This window comes from Bombina bombina, chromosome 7 (assembly GCF_027579735.1).
Source record: "Bombina bombina isolate aBomBom1 chromosome 7, aBomBom1.pri, whole genome shotgun sequence".
Taxonomy (NCBI): domain Eukaryota; kingdom Metazoa; phylum Chordata; class Amphibia; order Anura; family Bombinatoridae; genus Bombina; species Bombina bombina.
Window position 1 is genome coordinate 237,588,785 of NC_069505.1, and position 24,690 is coordinate 237,613,474.

Sequence of the window (24,690 nt, forward strand, 5' to 3'; positions counted from 1 at the left end):
GGGCATATTAGGGGTTAATACATTTATTATAGGTGGCGACGGTGTAGGGGGGGCAGGATAGGGGTTAATAAATTTATTATAGGTGGCGACGGTGTAGGGGGGGGCAGATTAGGGGTTAATACATTTAATATAGGTTGCGGCGGGTTCAGGGAGCGGCGGTTTAGGGGTTAATACATTTATTATAGTTGCGGTGGGCTCCGGGAGCGGCGGTTTAGGGGGTAATAACTTTATTTAGTTGCGGCGGTGTAGGGGGGGACAGATTAGTGGTGTTTAGACTCGGGGTACATGTTAGGGTGTTAGGTGTAGACAGCTCCCATAGAAATCAATGGGATGTCTGGCAGCAGCGAACTTGTACTTTCGCTATGGTCAGACTCCCATTGATTCCTATGGGATCCGCCGCCTCCAGGGGTGGCGGATTGAAAACCAGGTACGCTGGGCCGTAAAAGTGCCGAGCGTACCTACTAGTTTTTTGATAACTAGCAAAAGTAGTGAGAATGTGCCGCACTTGTGTGCGGAACATCTGGAGTGACGTAAGAATCGATCTGTGTCGGACTGAGTCCAGCGGATCGATGCTTACGTCACAAAATTCTACTTTTGCCGGTCTCGAGCCTTTGATAACTAAGGCGAATCAGCCTCGCCACAAATACGATGCGGAATTCCAGCGTATTTGAGGTTGACGGCTTGATAACTAGGCCCCTGTATATTCTTGGTATTAATATTAACAGTGGGCTAAGCCTTTTTGGGGTTGTATATCTTCTATACCATTATGTTTTAATACAGTGCTTAAGAAATATGTTCAAAATCTAGGCCAGCCCAAAGGTCTAGGAGACAGGAATTTCAGGAATATATAGTTAGCTTTTTAATATGTGTGTCTATATCTATATATTGTACAACAAATAAAAATATATACCCTAGTGAAGTGCAGAATCTTTGGTGAGATATATCCTGAAATCTCAATAAGTTGAAATGGGTACAGACAGATTGCCCTAATAAAAAGCTGTCTCACAATAAAGTTAAATCAAAAGTCCAGCCATGGATATATATTCTTTAACCACCAGTGGTCTGATTATTGTATATTCACTATTTTTATTATGTAATAAACGTTATGTATTATTTTGAACATGGCTTTGAAGGTCACCTCCTCTCTAGGCATTTTAAAGAGCACCATAATCAAGACCCAAAAGGGTTAAAATACTGGGGTATCAGAAAAGTAAAAGCGAACTGGCGAGGAGGCGACACAACTTATTATTAAGAACTGAAGCAGAACTTATCTTCACTTTTAAGACCTTAGAACCTCAAGACTTAAACGCAGAGCTTGATTTAAATCCCTTTCTTTAAATTCCTCTAATCCTTTAATCAATTATTATTCCATGTATAATCATACTAGGTTAATTAAAAGGTTATAGATTAAGAAGGAAAATATATAAGAAATCAATTAGCCCCATAAACATGAAAGGATTCTGAACTTTATATTTTAGATTTATACCATAATCTACTACTTAAAATTTTAGACACTTCAGTATTTTATTATGTATAGATACTGTATAACCATCATTTTTATATTGATTTTATATTTTCCAATATTTATTATCATTTTTATTACCATTTCATTATGTCCATCATTAAATAGAAGCAAGAAGCCTAATACCAAAATGGTATATCACTTGATAAATAAAGATCTGACTGCCCCTTTAAGATAAACGGTATAAAACGACAGTTAATCCTTTCACAGACTCATCTTGAAAAAAGCACACCTGCTGAAACGCGTTGATGAGTATGAGGAGTCTGTGTCAGCCAGACCATTTGCAGTAACCAGCTGGAACATATTGGCAAACTTTATTTGTGTACTTTTTGGAAAGAGTTAAAAAAAAACTGCTAAATCCCACACAAACAGAGCGTTAAGGGTCTATATTCCATATATGGGGTTGTCATGTTCCTTGTTCAGAGGAGAATTGCCTGGTATTTCGGTGCTGGACTGACCATGTAGGCGGGATCAGACTGATATACTACAGGAAAGTTTTCCTCTGTGAAAAGCACAATTGGGCAGAAAGAAGCTACTACCAGGTGGCAACCGGGCCATAGAACAAGCTATTGATGCTGCTGTTCGTTCCTGGCAGACTGCTCCTCATTCTCTTTTGCATATGTAAATATGACCCTGGGGATAGTCTCCCTAAGGGTGATGGGGGAAACCAGACGTGGACTCCTTGCCCAATGTGCTTAGAGGGATATGGCTGCACCTCACTGACGAGGCCCAACGGAGGCCGAAACGATCGTCTGGGGTTGTCATGTTCCTTGTTCAGAGGAGAATTGCCTGGTATTTCGGTGCTGGACTGACCATGTAGGCGGGATCAGACTGATATACTACAGGAAAGTTTTCCTCTGTGAAAAGCACAATTGGGCAGAAAGAAGCTACTACCAGGTGGCAACCGGGCCATAGAACAAGCTATTGATGCTGCTGTTCGTTCCTGGCAGACTGCTTCTCATTCTGTTTTGCATATGTAAATATGACCCTGGGGATAGTCTCCCTAAGGGTGATGGGGGAAACCAGACGTGGACTCCTTGCCCAATGTGCTTAGAGGGATATGGCTGCACCTCACTGACGAGGCCCAAAGGAGGCCGAAACGATCGTCTGGGGTTGTCATGTTCCTTGTTCAGAGGAGAATTGCCTGGTATTTCGGTGCTGGACTGACCATGTAGGCGGGATCAGACTGATATACTACAGGAAAGTTTTCCTCTGTGAAAAGCACAATTGGGCAGAAAGAAGCTACTACCAGGTGGCAACCGGGCCATAGAACAAGCTATTGATGCTGCTGTTCGTTCCTGGTAGACTGCTTCTCATTCTGTTTTGCATATGTAAATATGACCCTGGGGATAGTCTCCCTAAGGGTGATGGGGGAAACCAGACGTGGACTCCTTGCCCAATGTGCTTAGAGGGATATGGCTGCACCTCACTGACGAGGCCCAAAGGAGGCCGAAACGATCGTCTGGGGTTGTCATGTTCCTTGTTCAGAGGAGAATTGCCTGGTATTTCGGTGCTGGACTGACCATGTCGGCGGGATCAGACTGATATACTACAGGAAAGTTTTCCTCTGTGAAAAGCACAATTGGGCAGAAAGAAGCTACTACCAGGTGGCAACCGGGCCATAGAACAAGCTATTGATGCTGCTGTTCGTTCCTGGCAGACTGCTTCTCATTCTGTTTTGCATCTATATTCCAACCCCAAATAACCCAGGGAATCTGAAGAACAATATTTTGGGGACTGCCTAATAGAAATATACTGGATGATTTTCCGTGCCTCAAGCAAGAAGCGCTAGCCGGTAATCTCACTCTCCAATTGGACACTGTGTAACAGGTGACCTAATTACGTCACAAGCAGAGCCACAACTCAGCAGTGAGAACGCTGAGTGGAAACAACTCTACACACCGAGGAGAAGGTGAGAGAAAACAACTAACATCAGTTGTTCTTCGTATTCCGGTGAGCATAAGAACTTGTTAGGAGGATCTAGCATATGCCTGTAATACTATGCTTTACTTTTGACACACGATTGAAGCACTTCAGCTATAAAGGATTGACATATACCTTTTAAACTCCCAATATCTGAACTTTGCTTTGGAGGTTGAATACTAAGTACTTGTACCACTTAAACAGGGGGCAGTCAAACTTAGACATTTCACTTTCTGCATTCCATTAGCATTTCAAATATCGGCCTTTATAGACGGTTTTGATTGGTATAAATTGTTTTAATAATTGTAACAGATATATATATTCTTTAACCACCGGTGATCTGATTATTGTATATTCACTATTTTTATTATATCTATATATTATTAAGTGCTAAAACATATCATATGATGCTTCATTCACACATAGGTGTCGGCATAGTTGAGAGGACCTTATACCATGGTACAAGATGCAGAAGTGAACATGGTGCAATGACACGGCTTACCTGCCATTCTGCCTGCTTTTCCCTGTCCGTTACCACTGCTAACCGAGGTCTTGCCGTAAATCAGAAGGTAGAACCGGCTCCTGCAGTCATCCCGAGTCACAGGTGCCCAGCCATGCTTAGCCGGGCCGAGCATGAAGTCCTTGAGGGCAGAGCACAGAAGCCACTGACTCCCAGCTATATGGAAGGTTTTGCCAGCGAAAGGGGTATGTACATTAAAATGGTTGATTGCAGCAATAGTGCTCCATGCCTGCTTCCTGCTGCCTCAGTATTGCAGGTTGTTTTGCACTGAAAGGAACTGTCCTTGACATCTTGCAGCATCAAAACCTGTTAATGAATCCAGGAATTAGATAGATCCTGTGTAACACCAGTCACCCAGACACTGATACTACGGCGGCTGTAAAGAACAGTCAGCTGTGAATTCCCTAAATCTGGAAGCAGCCACATTACACATTCACCTGCATGGGTTAAAGAGGGGGTATAATTTCCAGCGTGCCTTTCAGTCCCATCACTTCTGTAGCTCCTACCTCCACAATAAGGTTGTGTCCAGATGCGTGCCCTATGCCTGGCAGGGTGTCGTATTTGTATAGAATTTAAAGGTTTGCCAGGCGGGTGGCATTATGAAGTAACCTGGGTGGGGGCAATCATTTGCAATATTATAACATTTTCTGTTGTTTTTATGTTATGTTACGCTGTAATGCTAAGTGTTAACCCCTGCAAAGGGCATATGTACATAGGCGTATGCACTATAAAATCTTTCTATAAAAATGCTGAAAAACTTTACTAGAAGCATTTTGCTAATACATATATATTGCAAAAATACTTGTATTGAAACTGAAGTTCAATTGTGTGCATGAGATGAGATCCCAGTGTAAGAATGTTGTGACCAGTACTCTCATGTGAGTCTTGGGGCCAATTTATGAAAGTGCGAACGGACATGATCCTCTGTAGCGATCATGTCCGCCGCAGATCGATAAACGCCAACAGCATTAGTTGTGGGCATTTATCATTGCACAAGTATTTCACTAGAAATGCTTGTGCAATGTCGTCCCCTGCAGAGGGGTGTCAATCAACCCAATCGTATGCAATTGTGCGGATTGCTGTCTGCCGCCTCAGAGCAGGCGGACATGTTAAGGAGCAGCAGTCTTAAGGCCGCTGCTTCTTAACTCCTGTTTCCGGCAAGCCTGAAGGTTTGCGCGGAAACAGGTGTATACGGCCCTATTCGGGCCGTGATAAATTGGCCCCTTGGCGTTAGCTGAGGCCCTAATACTAACACCAATCACTTTCTGAGCGCTGTGTTGTCAGATCTTTACTTGTCAGATACTGTTTATGACACAGGAGTTGGCAGTTTGTCATGGACGGAGACTCCTCAGTATAAAGAAAAATACCGTTATGAATGGGATGTACTTTTGAAATGTCTTACACATTGTTTTCCTTTTAAGATACTGTTAAACAAAATGAAGATGGACTGGTGCACTCTGTTGTTTCACCTTATGAGGAGGGGCCTGCAAACAACTTCCTACAAGTGGAGCTGGAACTGAACTTGAAGTTGAGGAATTTACTGTTTCAGGATCCAGTAAAATATGTTTACAATCCCTTATTATATGCCTGGGATCCCCATGAGAAGTATGTGCGGAGATACTGCCACACCAAAAAGGAGGTGCTCTTTTTAGGAATGAACCCAGGACCATTTGGCATGGCTCAAACAGGGGTAAGATCCTGCGTGTGTTAAAGGGATAGAAAGGTCAAAATTTCAATTTTAAATAGAAGCATTTTTGCAATATATTTCCTCTCCAAAAATACTTCTAGTAAAATGTATTATGCTTTTTCAGCAGCATATACACACATGCTGTGCATGCACGTGCACCAGCATTCAAACACCACCGCTCTCAGAAAGTCAGCAGGGGGTTTATATGAGAAAATGAAGTTTTAACAGACACAATGCACACTACTGCCAGCTCTCACAGCATATGTGCATATGTCACTGAAAAACAGGAATGACTTTTATTAGAAGCATTTTTGCTAATGTACTTATTTCTCTTGTAAGGTGTATCTAGTCCACGGATCATCCATTACTTGTGGGATATTCTCATTCCCAACAGGAAGTTGCAAGAGGACACCCACAGCAGAGCTGTTATATAGCTCCTCCCCTAACTGCCATATCCAGTCATTCTCTTGCAACTCTCAACACGCATGGAGGTAGTAAGAGAGAGTGGTGAAATATAGTTAGTTTTTTATCTTCAATCAAAAGTTTGTTATTTTAAATGGTACCGGAGTTGTACTATTTTATCCCAGGCAATAAATAGAAGAAGAATCTGCCTGAGTTTTCTATGATCTTAGCAGGTTGTAACTAAGATCCATTGCTGTTCTCACATATGTCTGAGGAGAGAGGTAACTTGAGTGGGAGAATGGCGTGCAGGTTACTCTGCTATGAGGTATGTGCAGTTACAATTTTTTCTAGAAATGGTAAATGCTAGAAAATGCTGCTGATACCGGATTAATGTAAGTTAAGCCTGAATACAGTGATTTAATAGCGACTGGTATCATGCTTACTCTCAGGGGTAATACCCTTATAAAATTACAATATAAAACGTTTGCTGGCATGTTTAATCGTTTTTATATATGCTTTGGTGATAAAACTTTATTGGGGCCTAGTTTTTTCCACATGGCTGGCTTAAATTTTGCCTAGAAACAGTTTCCTGAGGCTTTCCACTGTTGCAGTATAAAAGTTACAGTTGTTGCAGTTAAAATTACAAACTGTAACATCCAGCTTCCCTCAGGAGTCCCCTGTATGCTATAGGACATCTCTAAAGGGCTCAAAGGCTTTCCAAAGTCGTTTATTGGGGAAGGTAGGGCCACAGCAGGCTGTGGCAATTTGTTGTGTCTGTTAAAAAACGTCTATATCGTTTTTTTGATCAGTTTTTTGAATTAAGGGGTTAATCATCCATTTGCAAGTGGGTGCAATGCTCTGTTAACTTATTACATACACTGTAAAAATTTCGTTTGATTTACTGACTTTTTTCACTGTTTTTCAAATTTTGACAAAATTTGTTTCTCTTAAAGGCACAGTACCGTTTTTTATATTTGCTTGTTAACTTGATTTAAAGTGTTTTCCAAGCTTGCTAGTCTCATTGCTAGTCTGTACAAACATGTCTGACATAGAGGAAACTCCTTGTTCATTATGTTTAAAAGCCATGGTGGAACCCCCTCTTAGAATGTGTACCAAATGTACTGATTTCACTTTAAGTAATAAAGATCATATTCTGTCTTTAAAAAAAAAAAAAAAAATTATCACCAGAGGAATCTGACGAGGGGGAAGTTATGCCGACTAACTCTCCCCACGTGTCAGATCCTTTGACTCCCGCTCAAGGGACTCACGCTCAAATGGCGCCAAGTACATCTAGGGCGCCCATAGCGATTACTTTACAAGACATGGCGGCAGTCATGGATAATACACTGTCAGCGGTATTAGCCAGACTTCCTGAATTTAGAGGTAAGCGAGATAGCTCTGGGGTTAGACGAAATGCAGAGCATACTGACGCTTTAAGAACCATGTCTGATACTGCCTCACAATATGCAGAAGCTGAGAAAGGAGAGCTTCAGTCTGTGGGTGATGTTTCTGACTCAGGAAAGATGATGCAACCTGATTCTAATGTTTCTACATTTAAATTTAAGCTTGAACACCTCTGCGTGTTTCTCAGGGAGGTTTTAGCTGCTCTGAATGACTGTGATACAATTGCAGTGCCAGAGAAATTGTGTAGACTGGATAAATACTATGCAGTGCCGGTGTGTACTGATGTTTTTCCAATACCTAAAAGGTTTACAGAAATTATTAATAAGGAATGGGATAGACCAGGTGTGACGTTCTCTTCCCCTCCTATTTTTAGAAAAATGTTTCCAATAGACGCCACCACATGGGACTTATGACAGACAGTTCCTAAGGTGGAGGGAGCAGTTTCTACTTTAGCAAAGCGTACTACTATCCCTGTCGAGGACAGTTGTGCTTTTTTAGATCCAATGGATAAAAAATTAGAAGGTTACCTTAAGAAAATGTTTATTCAATAAGGTTTTATCCTACAGCCCCTTGCATGCATTGCTCCTGTCACTGCTGCTGCGGCGTTCTGGTTTGAGTCTCTGGAAGAGGCTTTACAGGTAGCGACTCCATTGGATGACATACTTGGCACGCTTAGAGCACTTAAGCTAGCCAATTCCTTTGTTTTCTGATGCCATTGTTCATTTGACTAAACTAATGGCTAAGAATTCTGGTTTTGCTATTCAGGCGTGCAGGGCGCTATGGCTTAAATCATGGTCAGCTGACGTGACTTCAAAATCTAAGCTGCTTAGCATTCCCTTCAAGGGGCAGACCCTATTCGGGCCTGCTTTGAAGGAGATTATTGCTGATATCACTGGAGGAAAAGGTCATGCCCTTCCTCAGGACAGGTCCAAATCAAGGGCCAAACAGTCTAATTTTCGTGCCTTTCGAAACTTCAAGGCAAGTGCGGCATCAACTTCCTCTAATGCAAACAAGAGGGAACTTTTGCTCAGTCCAAGACGGTCTGGAGACCAAACCAGACCTGGGACAAAGGTAAGCAGGCCAAAAAGCCTGCTGCTGCCTCTAAGACAGCATGAAGGAACGGCCCCCTATCCGGTAACGGATCTAGTAGGGGGCAGACTTTCGCGCTTCGCCCAGGCGTGGGCAAGAGATGTCCAGGATCCCTGGGTGTTGGAAATTATATCCCAGGGATATCTTCTGGACTTCAAAGCTTTCCCCCCAAAAGGGAGATTTCACCTTTCACAATTATCTGCAAACCAGATAAAGAGAGAGGCATTCTTACACTGTATACGAGACCTCCTAGTTATGGGAGTGATCCATCCAGTTCCAAAGGAGGAACAGGGACAGGGTTTTTACTCAAATCTGTTTGTGGTTCCCAAAAAAGAGGGAACCTTTAGACCAATTTTGGATCTAAAGATCTTAAACCAATTCCTCAGAGTTCCATCATTCAAGATGGAAACTATTCGTACCATCCTACCTATGATCCAGGAGGGTCAATATATGACTACAGTGGATTCACATTCTGATAACAAAGATCATCATCGGTTTCTCAGGTTTGCCTTTCTAGACAGGCATTACCAGTTTGTAGCTCTTCCCTTTGGATTAGCTACAGCCCCAAGAATCTTTACGAAGGTTCTAGGGTCGCTTCTGGCGGTCCTAAGGCCGCGGGGCATAGCAGTGGCCCCTTATTTAGATGACATCCTGATACAGGCGTCAAACTTCCAAATTGCCAAGTCTCATACGGACGTAGTACTGGCATTTCTGAGATCGCATGGGTGGAAAGTGAACGAGGAAAAGAGTTCTCTATCCCCACTCACAAGAGTTTCCTTCCTAGGGACTCTGATAGATTCTGTAGAAATGAAAATTTACCTGACGGAGTCCAGGTTATCAAAGCTTCTAAATTCCTGCCATGTTCTTCTTTCCATTCCGCGCCCTTGTGCATGGAAGTAATCGGCTTAATGGTAGCGGCAATGGACATAGTGCCGTTTGCACGCCTACATCTCAGACCGCTGCAACTATGCATGCTCAGTCAGTGGAACGGGGATTACACAGATTTGTCCCCTCTACTAAATCTGGATCAAGAGACCAGGGATTCTCTTCTCTGGTGGCTATCTTGGGTCCATCTATCCAAAGGTATGACCTTTCGCAGGCCAGATTGGACAATTGTAACAACAGATGCCAGCCTTCTAGGTTGGGGTGCAGTCTGGAACTCCCTGAAGGCTCAGGGATCGTGGACTCAGGAGGAGACACTCCTTCCAATAAATATTCTGGAAGAGCGATATTCAATGCTCTTCAGGCTTGGCCTCAGCAACTCTGAGGTACATCAGATTTCAGTCGGACAACATCACGACTGTGGCTTACATCAAGGGGGAACAAGAAGTTCCCTATCGATGTTAGAAGTCTCAAAGATAATTCGCTGGGCAGAGACTCACTCTTGCCACCTATCAGCTATCCATATCCCAGGTGTAGAGAACTGGGAGGCGGATTTTTTAAGTCGTCAGACTTTTCATCCGGGAAAGTGGGAACTCCATCCGGAGGCATTTGCACAATTGATTCATCGTTGGGGCAAACCAGAACTGGATCTCATGGCGTCTCGCTAGAACGCCAAGCTTCCTTGTTACGGATCCAGGTCCAGGGATCCCAAGGCGACGCTAATAGATGCTCTAGCAGCGCCCTGGTCTTTCAACCTGGCTTATGTGTTTCCACCGTTTCCTCTGCTCCCTCGACTGATTGCCAAGGTCAAGCAGGAGAGAGCATCGGTGATTTTGATAGTGCCTGCGTGGCCACGCAGGACCTGGTATGCAGATCTGGTGGACATGTCATCTTTTCCACCATGGACTCTGCCTCTGAGGACCTTCTACTTTAGGGTCCTTTCAACCATCCAAATCTAATTTCTCTGAGACTGACTGTCTTGGAGATTAAACGCTTGATTTTATCAAAGCGTGGCTTCTCCGAGTCAGTCATTGATACCTTAATACAGGCACGAAAGCCTGTCACCAGGAAAATTTACCATAAAATATGGCGTACATATCTTTATTGGTGTAAATCCAAGGGTTAGGATTCCCAGGATATTATCTTTTCTCCAAGATGGTTTGGAAAAAGGATTGTCAGCTAGTTCCTTAAAAGGACAGATTTCTGCTCTGTCTATTCTTTTGCACAAGCGTCTGGCAGATGTTCCAGACGTTCAGGCATTTTGTCAGACTTTGGTTAGAATCAAGCCTGTGTTTAAACCTGTTGCTCCCCCATGGAGCTTAAATTTGGTTCTTAAGGTTCTTCAAGGAGTTCCGTTTGAACCTCTTCATTCCATAGATATCAAACTTTTATCTTGGAAAGTTCTGTTTTTGGTAGCTATTTCCTCGGCTCGTAGAGTCTCCGAGTTATCTGCTTTACAATGTGATTCTCCTTATCTGATCTTCCATACGGATAAGGTAGTCCTGCGTACCAAGCCTGGGTTGTTACCTAAGGTGGTATCTAACAAGAATATCAGTCAAGAGATTGTTGTTCCATCCTTGTGTCCTAATCCTTCTTCAAAGAAGGAACGTCTATTACACAATCTGGACGTGGTTCGTGCTTTAAAGTTTTACTTACAAGCTACTAAAGATTTTTGTCAAACATCTGCTTTGTTTGTTGTCTACTCTGGACAGAGGAGAGGTCAAAAGGCTTCGGCAACCTCTCTTTCTTTTTGGCTAAGAAGCATAATCCGCTTAGCCTATGAGACTGCTGGCCAGCAGAGCTGTGGCTTCCACTTGGGCCTTTAAAAATGAGGCTTCTGTTGAACAGATTTGCAAGGCGGCGACTTGGTCTTCGCTTCATACTTTTTCAAAATTCTACAAATTTGATACTTTTGCTTCTTCGGAGGCTATTTTTGGGAGAAAGGTTTTACAGGCAGTGGTACCTTCCGTTTAAGCACCTGCCTTGTCCCTCCCTTCATCCGTGTACTTTAGCTTTGGTATTGGTATCCCATAAGTAATGGATGATCCGTGGACTGGATACACCTTACAAGAGAAAACACAATTTATGCTTACCTGATAAATTTATTTCTCTTGTGGTGTATCCCTTCCACGGCCCGCCCTGTCATTTTAAGGCAGGTAATTTTTTCATTTAAACTACAGTCACCACTGCACCCTATGGTTTCTCCTTTCTCTGCGTGTTTTCGGTTGAATGACTGGATATGGCAGTTAGGGGAGGAGCTATATAACAGCTCTGCTGTGGGTGTCCTCTTGCAACTTCCTGTTGGGAATGAGAATATCCCACAAGTAATGGATAATCCGTGGACTGGATACACCACAAGATAAATAAATTTATCAGGTAAGCATAAATTGTGTTTTTGCAGGATTACTTACATTTAAAACTAAAATGCATTCATGTACATTTAAATTTGGTCCTATCTCTCCCTTTAATGAAGTAATTATGTGTCTACATACCTGCCTCTTTGTCTGTTTATAAAATATTTTCTTTTTTTTTTACATTTAAAGGGACATCTAGATACATTTACAAAGCAGTTCAGTGCATTTCAATTTCAATTAAAATCCATTTTTTTTAAGTGCACTTTATTAAACTCGTACCACAAGCCATCACATTTTTAGTGGTCATGTTAATGGGCACCTGTTTTTGGAGCATACTTACATAGGTCTAGCACTCTGGTACAGTTTGTAGCTACTCTGAGAGCTGACAGTGTTTCATATCATGTCAGTGCCTATACAATATGCATCACCTCTCGCAATTGTAAATGCAAGTGCACAAGGCGATCACTGAAACATTGATGGATTGTGCTATAAGCATTGATGTTTAAAGTGATGGTAAATCCTAGCGTTTGTGAAATGCTAGGATTTACCATTGGAACAAATAATTATAAAATACTTCATGCTGAAAGCATTTTTTATTTTTTCCAAGTGATTGCTGAACTGAGGTGCTAAGGCAGCCCACGGGAGAATGCTATTTTCGCTATTTGGCTGAGCGGTGACGTTTCCTGCACGGCTATTGGCTAAGAGGTGGAAACGTCACCTCTCAGCCAAATAGCGAAAAAAGCGTTCTGCCGGTGGGCTGCCTTAGCAGCTCAATGCAACAATCGCTTGGAACAAATAAAGGAGCTTTCAGCATAAAGTATTTCTTCTGTTATGTGTGATCAGTCCACGGGTCATCATTACCTCTGGGATATTATCTGCTCCCCTACAGGAAGTGCAAGAGGATTCACCCAGCAGAGCTGCTATATAGCTCCTCCCCTCTACGTCACCTCCAGTCATTCTCTTGCACCCAAAGACTAGATAGGAGGTGTGAGAGGACTATGGTGATTATACTTAGTTTTTAGAACTTCAATCAAAAGTTTGTTATTTTACAATAGCACCGGAGCGTGTTATTACCTCTCTGGCAGAGTTTGAAGAAGAATCTACCAGAGTTTTTCTTATGATTTTAACCGGAGTAGTTAAGATCATATTGCTGTTTCTCGGCCATCTGAGGGAGGTAAAAAACTTCAGATCAGGGGACAGCGGGCAGTTGAATCTGCATTGAGGTATGTAGCAGTTTTTATTTTCTGAATGGAATTGATGAAAAGATCCTGCCATACCGTTATAATGAACATGTATGTATACTCTACACTTTAGTATTCTGGGGATGGTATTTCACCGGAATTACTCTGTAAAAGTTCATTAAACCTTTTAATAGGTATTTTTCATGTTAAACGTTTTTGCTGGAATGTAGAATCGTTTGCATTAATGAGGTACTGAGTGAATAAATATTTGGGCATTATTTTTCCACTTGGCAGTTTGCTCTTTGCTACGCATCAAAAATTTCCAGTCAGTTACTCTTGTATTTTCTGCATGATCCGGTTCATCTCTAACAGAACTCAGAGGTCTTCAAACTTCTTTGAAGGGAGGTAGATTCTCTCAGCAGAGCTGTGAGACTTATATAGTGACTGTGATTTAAAACGTTGCTCTGTAATTTTTATGTTTAAAATTTAATTAGTGTTATTTTACTAATGGGAACAAACCTTTGCTAAAAAGTTGTGTTGTTTTTAAAGTGTGATGCTATAACTGTTTTTCAGTTCATTATTTCAACTGTCATTTAATCGTTTAGTGCTTCTTGAGGCACAGTACGTTTTTGTTAAATAAGATTGTAACCAAGTTGCATGTTTATTGCTAGTGTGTTAAACATGTCTGATTCAGAGGAAGATACCTGTGTCATTTGTTCCAATGCCAAGGTGGAGCCCAATAGAAATTTATGTACTAACTGTATTGATGCTACTTTAAATAAAAGCCAATCTGTACAAATTGAACAAATTTCACCAAACAGCGAGGGGAGAGTTATGCCGACTAACTCGCCTCACGTGTCAGTACCTGCATCTCCCGCCCGGGAGGTGCGTGATATTATGGCGCCTAGTACATCTGGGCAGCCATTACAGATAACATTACAAGATATGGCTACTGTTATGACTGAAGTTTTGGCTAAATTACCAGAACTAAGAGGCAAGCGTGATCACTCTGGGGTGAGAACAGAGTGCGCTGATAATTCTAGGGCCATGTCTGATACTGCGTCACAGCTTGCAGAGCATGAGGACGGAGAGCTTCATTCTGTAGGTGACGGTTCTGATCCAAGCAGATTGGATTCAGATATTTCAAATTTTAAATTTAAATTGGAAAACCTCCGTGTATTACTAGGGGAGGTCTTAGCGGCTCTTAACGATTGTAACACTGTTGCAATACCAGAGAAAATGTGTAGGTTGGATAAATACTTTGCGGTACCGGCAAGTACTGACGTTTTTCCTATACCTAAGAGATTAACTGAAATTGTTACTAAGGAGTGGGATAGACCCGGTGTGCCGTTCTCACCCCCTCCAATATTTAGAAAGATGTTTCCAATAGACGCCACCACACGGGACTTATGGCAAACGGTCCCTAAGGTGGAGGGAGCAGTTTCTACTTTAGCTAAGCGCACCACTATCCCGGTGGAGGATAGCTGTGCTTTTTCAGATCCTATGGATAAAAAATTAGAGGGTTACCTTAAGAAAATGTTTGTTCAACAAGGTTTTATATTGCAACCCCTTGCATGCATCGCGCCGATTACGGCTGCGGCAGCATTTTGGATTGAGTCTCTGGAAGAGAACCTTAGTTCAGCTACGCTGGACGACATTACGGACAGGCTTAGAGTCCTTAAACTAGCTAATTCATTCATTTCGGAGGCCGTAGTACATTTAACCAAACTTACGGCTAAGAATTCAGGATTCGCCATTCAGGCACGTAGGGCGCTGTGGCTAAAATCCTGGTCGGCTGATGTAACTTCTAAGTCCAAATTACTTAATATACCTTTCAAGGGGCAAACTTTATTTGGGCCCGGTTTGAAAGAAATTATTGCTGACATTACAGGGGGTAAGGGCCACGCTCTACCTCAAGACAAAGCCAAAGCTAAGGCTAGACAGTCTATTTTTCGTCCCTTTCGGAATTTCAAAGCAGGAACAGCATCAACTTCCACTGCACCAAAACAGGAAGGAGCTGTTGCTCGTTACAGACAAGGCTGGAAACCTAACCAGTCCTGGAATAAGGGCAAGCAGGCCAGGAAACCTGCTGCTGCCCCTAAGACAGCATGAACCGAGGGCCCCCGATCCGGGACCGGATCTAGTGGGGGGCAGACTCTCTCTCTTCGCCCAGGCTTGGGCAAGAGATGTCCAGGATCCCTGGGCGCTAGAGATCATATCTCAGGGATACCTTCTAGACTTCAAATTCTCTCCCCCAAGAGGGAGATTTCATCTGTCAAGGTTGTCAACAAACCAAATAAAGAAAGACGCGTTTCTACGCTGTGTACAAGATCTATTATTAATGGGAGTGATCCATCCGGTTCCGCGGTCGGAACAAGGACAAGGGTTTTACTCAAACCTGTTTGTGGTTCCCAAAAAAGAGGGAACTTTCAGGCCAATCTTGGATTTAAAGATCCTAAACAAATTCCTAAGAGTTCCATCGTTCAAAATGGAAACTATTCGGACAATCTTACCCATGATCCAAAAGGGTCAGTACATGACCACAGTGGATTTAAAGGATGCTTACCTTCACATACCGATTCACAAAGATCATTACCGGTATCTAAGGTTTGCCTTCTTAAACAGGCATTACCAGTTTGTAGCCCTTCCATTCGGATTGGCTACGGCTCCAAGAATCTTCACAAAGGTTCTGGGTGCCCTTCTGGCGGTACTAAGACCGCGAGGAATTTCGGTAGCTCCGTACCTAGACGACATTCTGATACAAGCTTCAAGCTTTCAAACTGCCAAGTCTCATACAGAGTTAGTTCTGGCATTTCTAAGGTCGCATGGATGGAAAGTGAACGAAAAGAAGAGTTCTCTCTTTCCTCTCACAAGAGTTCAATTCTTGGGGACTCTTATAGATTCTGTAGAAATGAAGATTTATCTGACAGAAGACAGATTAACAAAGCTTCTAAATGCATGCCGTGTCCTTCATTCCATTCAACTCCCGTCAGTAGCTCAATGCATGGAGGTGATCGGCTTAATGGTAGCAGCAATGGACATAGTACCCTTTGCACGCCTACATCTCAGACCGCTGCAATTGTGCATGCTGAGTCAGTGGAATGGGGATTACTCAGATTTGTCCCCCACTCTGAATCTGGATCAAGAGACCAGAAACTCTCTTCTATGGTGGCTTTCTCGGCCACATCTGTCCAGGGGGATGCCATTCAGCAGGCCGGACTGGACAATTGTAACAACAGACGCCAGCCTACTAGGTTGGGGCGCTGTCTGGAATTCTCTGAAGGCTCAGGGACAATGGAGTCAGGAGGAAAGTCTCCTGCCGATAAACATTCTGGAATTGAGAGCAGTTCTCAATGCCCTTCTAGCTTGGCCCCAGTTAAAAACTCGGGGGTTCATCAGGTTTCAGTCGGACAACATCACGACTGTAGCTTACATCAACCATCAGGGAGGGACAAGAAGCTCCCTAGCAATGATGGAAGTATCAAAGATATTTCGCTGGGCAGAGTCTCACTCTTGCCACCTGTCAGCAATCCACATCCCGGGAGTGGAGAACTGGGAGGCGGATTTCTTGAGTCGCCAGACGTTTCATCCGGGGGAGTGGGAACTTCATCCGGAGGTCTTTGCCCAAATACTTCGACGTTGGGGCAAACCAGATATAGATCTCATGGCGTCTCGCCAGAACGCCAAACTTCCTCGCTACGGATCCAGATCCAGGGATCCGGGAGCGGTTCTGATAGATGCTTTGACAGCACCTTGGAACTTCAGGATGGCTTATGTGTTTCCACCCTTCCCGCTGCTTCCTCGATTGATTGCCAAAATCAAACAGGAGAGAGCATCAGTGATTCTAATAGCACCTGCATGGCCACGCAGGACTTGGTATGCAGATCTAGTGGACATGTCATCCTGTCCGCCTTGGTCTCTACCTCTAAGACAGGACCTTCTGATACAGGGTCCATTCAAACATCAAAATCTAACTTCTCTGAAGCTGACTGCTTGGAAATTGAACGCTTGATTTTATCAAAACGTGGTTTTTCTGAGTCGGTTATTGATACCCTGATACAGGCTAGGAAGCCTGTTACCAGAAAGATTTACCATAAAATATGGCGTAAATACCTATACTGGTGTGAATCCAAAGATTACTCCTGGAGTAAGGTTAGGATTCCTAGGATATTGTCCTTTCTACAAGAAGGTTTAGAAAAGGGTTTATCGGCTAGCTCATTAAAGGGACAGATCTCAGCTCTGTCCATCTTGTTACACAAGCGTCTGTCAGAAAATCCAGACGTCCAGGCATTTTGTCAGGCTTTAGCTAGGATCAAGCCTGTGTTTAAAACTGTTGCTCCGCCATGGAGTTTAAACTTAGTTCTTAACGTTTTACAGGGTGTTCCGTTCGAACCCCTTCATTCCATTGATATAAAATTGTTATCTTGGAAAGTTCTATTTTTAATGGCTATTTCCTCGGCTCGAAGAGTCTCTGAATTATCAGCCTTACATTGTGATTCTCCTTATCTGATCTTTCACTCAGACAAGGTAGTTCTGCGTACTAAACCTGGGTTCTTACCTAAGGTAGTCACTAACAGGAATATCAATCAAGAGATTGTTGTTCCATCCTTGTGTCCAAATCCTTCTTCAAAGAAGGAACGTCTTCTACACAATCTGGATGTAGTTCGTGCCCTCAAGTTCTACTTGCAGGCAACTAAGGATTTTCGACAAACGTCTTCCCTGTTTGTCGTGTACTCTGGTCAGAGGAGAGGTCATAAGGCTTCGGCTACCTCTCTCTCCTTCTGGCTTCGTAGCATAATTCGTTTAGCCTATGAGACTGCTGGACAGCAGCCTCCTGAAAGAATTACAGCTCATTCTACTAGAGCTGTGGCTTCCACTTGGGCCTTTAAGAATGAGGCCTCTGTTGAACAGATTTGCAAGGCTGCAACTTGGTCTTCGCTTCATACTTTTTCCAAATTTTACAAATTTGACACTTTTGCTTCTTCGGAGGCTATTTTTGGGAGAAAGGTTCTTCAGGCAGTGGTTCCTTCTGTATAATGAGCCTGCCTATCCCTCCCGTCATCCGTGTACTTTTGCTTTGGTATTGGTATCCCAGAGGTAATGATGACCCGTGGACTGATCACACATAACAGAAGAAAACATAATTTATGCTTACCTGATAAATTCCTTTCTTCTGTTGTGTGATCAGTCCACGGCCCGCCCTGTTTTTTAAGGCAGGTAAATATTTTTTAAATTATAATCCAGTCACCACTACACCCTTGGCTTCTCCTTTCTCGTTGGTCTTTGGTCGAATGACTGGAGGTGACGTAGAGGGGAGGAGCTATATAGCAGCTCTGCTGGGTGAATCCTCTTGCACTTCCTGTAGGGGAGCAGATAATATCCCAGAGGTAATGATGACCCGTGGACTGATCACACAACAGAAGAAAGGAATTTATCAGGTAAGCATAAATTATGTTTTTATACTTCATGAATGAAAGTCCCCTTTATTTTGCCAATGGTAAATCCTAGTTTGACAAACACTAGGATTTACCATCACTTTAATAAAGAATGCTTCTCATTAAATCTAACATGAAAGTGTGTTGTTGGAATGTTCCTTTATGCTTCTGTTAACATTAAAAAACTAAACCCCATGAGATTGTAATATAAAATATTTAATTATGGGTAGTAATGAAAGTATATTGCAAAATAATATTTTTGGTCCCTTTTATATCTAATTTTAAAGGGACATTGAACACTATATTCATATTGCAAGCATAGTATTTAGTTTCCCCCCCCCCCCTCCTCTCTCTAGTCATGGGTTCTGTCAAATCTTTCTTTCACTGCTGCGGAAACTTTTGGCGATAATAACGGCATTCCAGTGCTGATGTGTGGGTACATGTGCAGATACTTTCCTGCTGTAAAACCTGGATCCAACGTCTGTGAACTGTATTTAGGGCTAGATTACGAGTGCTAAATTGTGCTAGCGTGACCGTGATATTTGCACTTCACTCATAATACCAGCACACGCAAATGTGCGTTGTATATAAGGTCAAGTGCAATGCAAACTCGTGAAAGCTTTGCGCTCATTAGAGCATCTTTCCATAGGCTCCAAAAAGAGACAAGGGGGTCAATTTAGTAAGTGTCGGGCGGACATGATTCACCCGACATTGCTAAATGCAGAAAGCATACACTGTCGGCATTTAAAATTGCACAAGCATTTCTTGTGAAATGCTTGTGCAATGCCGCCCCCTGCACATTTGCGGCCAAAAGTCCGCTAGCAGGGTGTGTCAGTCATCCCAATCGCATCGGGACGATTGCAGTCCGCTGCTTATTAAATCTCCCCCAAGGCATGAGAACCTAGCACAGCGATGCAGGTAAGTTATATGTGTATATACACATATTAACACATTAAACTAACACATTAAACTACACTATACTTAGATTAGGGAGCAAAATAGGCAAATTTGCCAGTTTATGTGCGCACAATAAATTTGCACTCCACTTGTAATCTAGCCGTTAGTGTTTAAAGTCCCTTTACCTCTGAAAATTATGGGTTTTCCAAATCTGAGAATTGTAAATTATTATTATTATCAGGTATTTGTAGAGCGCCAACAGATTCTGCAGCGCTGTAAACATAGTCAATATACAGGATAGCTTTTGCAGGGATCAAGTGGGTAGAGGGCCCTGCCGAGAGTTTCACTGTTGTAGTCGGCTCTTATGAAGGCGATCTGCAAACAGCTGGGCTCATAGGCTTACATTCTAAGGGGTTCAAGGGGAAAGCAATGGAGTTAGGAAAGGTTAGTTTTGGTTGTAAGCATCCCTGAATAGTGGAGTTTTTAGGGAGCGCTTGAAGCTGTTAAAACTAGGGGAGAGTCTTGTGGAGCGAGGCAGGGAGTTCCACAAGATGGGGGCCAGTCTGGAGAAGTCCTGTAAACGGGAATGTGAGGAAGTAACAAGAGAGGAGGAGATTGTGAGCAGAGCGAAGGGGACGGGAGGGAGAGTATCTGGAGACAAGGTTTGAAATGTAGTGGGGAGCAGTGCAGTTGAGGGCTTTATATGTCAGCGTGGGAATTTTGTGTTTAATCCTGGAAGCAAGAGAAAGCCAGTGAAGGGATTGGCAGAGAGGTGCAGTAGATGAAGAGTGTAAGGAAGATTAGCCTGGCAGAGGCATTCATTATGGATTGTAAAGGAGCTAGGCGGCAGCTAGGTAGACCAGAGAGGACGGAGTTGCAGTAGTCGAGGCGGGAAAGGATGAGAGAGTGGATTAAAATCTTAGTTGTATCTTGTGTAAGGAAATGTCTAATTTTAGCGATGTTTTTAAGGTGGAAGCGGCAGGCTTTAGCCAAGGACTGAATGTGAGGAGTGAAGGAAAGATCTGAGTCAAGTGTGACCCCAAGACATCTGGCATGCGGGGTAGGAGTAATGATGGAATTATCAACAGTTATAGAAATTTTGGGGGTGGAGACATTGGAAGAAGGGGGAAAAATAAGGAGTTCAGTTTTGGAGAGATTTAGCTTAAGGTAGTGAGAGGACATCCAAGATGAGATATGATAAAGACAGTTAGTGACACGGGTTAGTAAGGAAGGAGGTAGGTCTGGTGCAGAGAGGTAAATTTGGGTGTCATCTGCATACAAATTATATTGAAACCCATGGGACTTTATTAAGGAACCTAATGATGATGTGTAGATTGAAAAGAGAAGGGGACCGAGGACAGAGCCTTGAGGTACACCAACAGAAAGTGGTAACGGGGCAGAGGATGCTCCGGAGAAGGCTACACTAAATGTACGGTTAGTTAGATAGGAAGAGAACTACGAAAGAGCTGTGTCGCAGATGCCAAAGGATTGGAGGGTTTGGAGCAGAAGAGGCTGGTCAACAGTGTCAAAGGCTCAGACAGGTCAAGGAGGATAAGCAGAGAGAAGTGGCCTTTGGATTTTGCTGTAAGTAGGTTGTTGTTAACCTTGACAATTGCTGTCTCTGTAGAGTGACGGGGAAGAAATCCAGATTGCAGTGGGTCAAGAAGAGTGTTTAGTGTAAGGAAATGGGATAGATGTGCGTATACTAGCTTTTCTAGGAGCTTTGAGGCAAGAGGGAGTAGGGAAATAGGGCTGTAGTTTGATGGGGAGGTTGGATTGAGGGAAGGTTTTTTGAGGATAGGTGTGACCAGTGCATGTTTTAGAGATGAGGGAAATATACCAGTGCTGAGGGAGGGGTTGAAAATGTGTGTGAGTATGGGGGTGAGGGTAGAAGAGAGGGAGGGGAGTAGCTGTGAGGGGATGGGGTCGAGGGGACAGGTAGTGAGGTGGGAGGACAGTATAAGGGCAGAAACTTCATCCTCGTTAACAGGGGCAAAAGAGCTGCATTTTTTTATATTTGGGTTTTGGATGATTGTGAGCTTTTGAGGGGGTGGGAGATTGGTAGTATGTTGAGAGCTGATTTCACTTCTGATGGAGTCAATTTTGTTTTTGAAGTGGCTGGCAAAATCTTGAGCTGAGAGAGAGGTTGTATTAGGAGGTGGGGGTGGGCGGAGAAGAGTATTGAACGTGGAGAACAGACGTTTTTGGTTAGAGGAAAGAGTAGAGATGAGATTAGAGAAGTATTGTTGCTTATAGAGATTAAGGGCAGAGTAGTAGGAGTTCAGGATGAACTTATAGTGAAGAAAGTCAGCTGAACTCTGAGATTTCCTCCAGTGTCGCTCAGCAGTACGGGAACATCTGCGTAGGTACCGTGTCAGAGGAATATGCCAGGGCTGAGGATGAGAGTGTGGTTTCAGAGCTATGGTTGGAGGGGCCAGATTGTCAATGACCGATGTAAGGGTGGAGTTATAGTGGCAGATAGATTGGTCAGAGCAGGAAAAGAGGTGATGGATGAGAGGAGAGGTTTGAGAGAGCTAGCGAGCTGTTGCATATCTAGTGACTTAGTGAAGTTTGGTGTGAGGGGTAGAGGGAGGGGGAGTTGTAGGTAGGGAAGTGATGTTGCAAGTTAGGAGATGGTGGTCAGAGAGAGGAACAGGGGAGGTTGTTAAATTTGAGATTGTGCATCGATAGGTGAAAATCAGGTCAAGGGAATGACCAGCTTTGTGGGAGTGGGAGAGTTAGTCGATTGTGACAGGCCGGAAGAGGAAGTGAGTTGAAGAAGTTGTTTTGCAGAGGAGGCAGTGGGATTGTCAAGAGGGATGTTAAAGTCGCCAAGAATGAGGGCAGGGGTGTCTGAGGAAAGGAAATAAGGAAGCCAGGCAGCAAAGTGATCTAAAAATTGAGTTGGGGAGCCAGGGGGGCGGTATATGACTGCAACACGTATAGAGAGGGGAGAGATGTGTGCTTCAAATGAAGAAAATGTGAGTGAAGAGAAGGGCTGTATTTTTTGAAAGGTGCAACAAGAGGAAAGTAAAATACCAACACCACCTCCTTGTCTATTGCCAGACCTAGGAGTGTGGCTGAAGTGGAGACCCCCATGTGACAGTGCAGCAGTGGATGCTGTGTCTAATGCAGAGAGCCAGGTTTCTGTAAGAGCCAGAAGGTTAAGAGAGTGGGAGATAAAGAGATCATGGATAGAAGTGAGCTTATTGCAAACAGAGCGAGAGTTCCAGAGTGCACAAGTGAAGGGGGAGGTGGTTTTAGATGTAAGAGGAATGTGGTTAAGGTTACCATAGTTTTGTTTATGAAGTATATTGAAAGGCACATAGAGATGTGAAAGGCTAGGAGGTTATGAGGGACCAGGATTAGGGGAGATGTCGCCAGCAGCTAGTATGAGCAAGAGGGAGAGTGACATGAGATGAGAAACAGATTTGCAGTAGTGAGACAGGCTTCAGTGCAGGGGGGAGAGAGAGTGTTTAGGAATAGGTAAAGTTCATGAGTACAAAAGTAAGGTGAGTTTAAGAGAGATGGGCTAATGAACAGTGCAGGCGGAGAGGGAGAAGGAGTAAATGCATCCTTTCACATGTATATCTGTAATTGTACTCAGCAGAGGTTATCCGATACGTTATCGCAAAACAATATTTTGTTAACAAAATGACAGTAACAAACCATGTCTACTCCTATAGTAAATCCATATTGGCTCCTCCAAATAAGGCAAGTGGAGGGTGCAGTTTGGATATTAAAAAAAAAAATAGCCGAAAACAAAACTATTCTGAAAATGCCCATACTGTGCTGATGTGTTTAACATAACCTAAAGCCTGATAATTAATATGGTGCTGAATGTCCCTTTATCCTTCACACTATTACTCCTGTGCATATCAACTGTCCGTCTGTCTATTATCTATTTATTTATTTATCTGTCTATCTTTGTATATATCTGTCTGTCTGCCTATCTATTAACTATTTATTTATTTGTCTGTCTCTGTATCTACCTATCTGCCTGTCTATTATCTATTTATTTATCCATCTATCTCTTTATCTGTCTGTCTAATCTATCTCTGTATATATATGTCTATCATTTGTCTATCTATATACATTTGTCTATCATCTATCTATCTACATCCATATACAGTTGTGCTAATAAGTTTACATACCCTGGCAGAATTTATGATTTCTTTGCCATTTTCCAGAGAATATGAATGATAACACAAAAACTTTTCTTTCACTCATGGTTAGTGTTTGGCTGAAGCCATTTATTATCAATCAACTGTGTTTACTCTTTTTAAATCATAATGACAGAAACTACCCAAATGACCCTGATCAAAAGTTTACATACCCCAGTTCTTAATACCGTGTATTGCCCCCTTTAACATCAATGACAGCTTGAAGTCTTTTGTGGTATTTGTGGATGAGGCTCTTTATCTTCTCAGATGGTAAAGCTGCCCAGTCTTCCTGGCAAAAAGCCTCCAGTTCCTGTAAATTCTTGGGCTGTCTTGCATGAACTGCATGTTTGAGATCTCCCTAGAGTGGCTCAATGATATTGAGGTCAGGAGACTGAGATGGCTTCTCCAGAACCTTCACTTTATTCTGCTGTAGCCAATGACAGGTCGACTTGGCCTTGTGTTTAGGATCATTGTCATGTTGGAATGTCCAAGTGCGTCCCATGCACAGCTTCCGGGCTGATGAATGTAAATTTTCCTCCAGTATTTTTTGATAACATACTGCATTCATCTTGCCATCAATTCTGACCAAATTTCCGGTGCCTTTGTAGCTCACACATCCCCAAAACATCCGCGATCCACCTCCGTATTTCACAGTAGGAATAGTGTACCTTTGATCATAGGCCTTGTTGACTCCTCTCCAAATGTAGCATTTATGGTTGTGGCCAAAAAGCTATATTTTGGTCTCATCACTCCAAATTACTTTGTGGCAGAAGGTTTGAGGCTTGTCTCTGTGCTGTTTGGCATATTGTAAGCAGGATACTTTGTTGAATTTGCGTAGTTATGGCTTTCTTCTGGCGACTCGACCGTGCAACCCATCTTTCTTCAAGTGCCTCCTTATTGTGCATCTTGAAACAGCCACACCACACGTTTTCAGAGAGTCCTGTATTTCACCTGAAGTTATTTGTGTGTTTTTCTTTGCATCCCGAACAATTTTCCTGGTAGTTGTGGCTGAAATTTTAGTTGTTCTACCTGACCATGGTTTGATTTCAACAGAACCCCTCATTTTCCACTTTTTGATTAGAGTTTGAACACTGCTGATTGGCATTCTCAATTCCTTGGATATCTTTTTATATCCCTTTCCTGTTTTATACAGTTCAACTACTTTTTCCCGCAGATCCTTTTACAATTCTTTTGCTTTCCCCATGACTCATAATCCAGAAACGTCACAGCT

At 42.9% G+C, this 24,690-nt stretch overlaps 1 protein-coding gene across 1 annotated transcript in view; it reads left to right on the forward strand.

Moving 5' to 3' along the window:
* The window catches only part of LOC128666204 (single-strand selective monofunctional uracil DNA glycosylase), a 78,432-nt gene that overhangs the window by 38,177 nt on the left and 15,565 nt on the right, over window positions 1-24,690 (forward strand). The window contains exons 2-3 of the mRNA XM_053720671.1: window positions 3,872-4,150; window positions 5,387-5,655. Coding sequence (XP_053576646.1) covers window positions 3,934-4,150; window positions 5,387-5,655 — 486 coding nt within the window. The 5' untranslated portion in view covers window positions 3,872-3,933. The remainder of the gene's footprint in view (window positions 1-3,871; window positions 4,151-5,386; window positions 5,656-24,690) is intronic.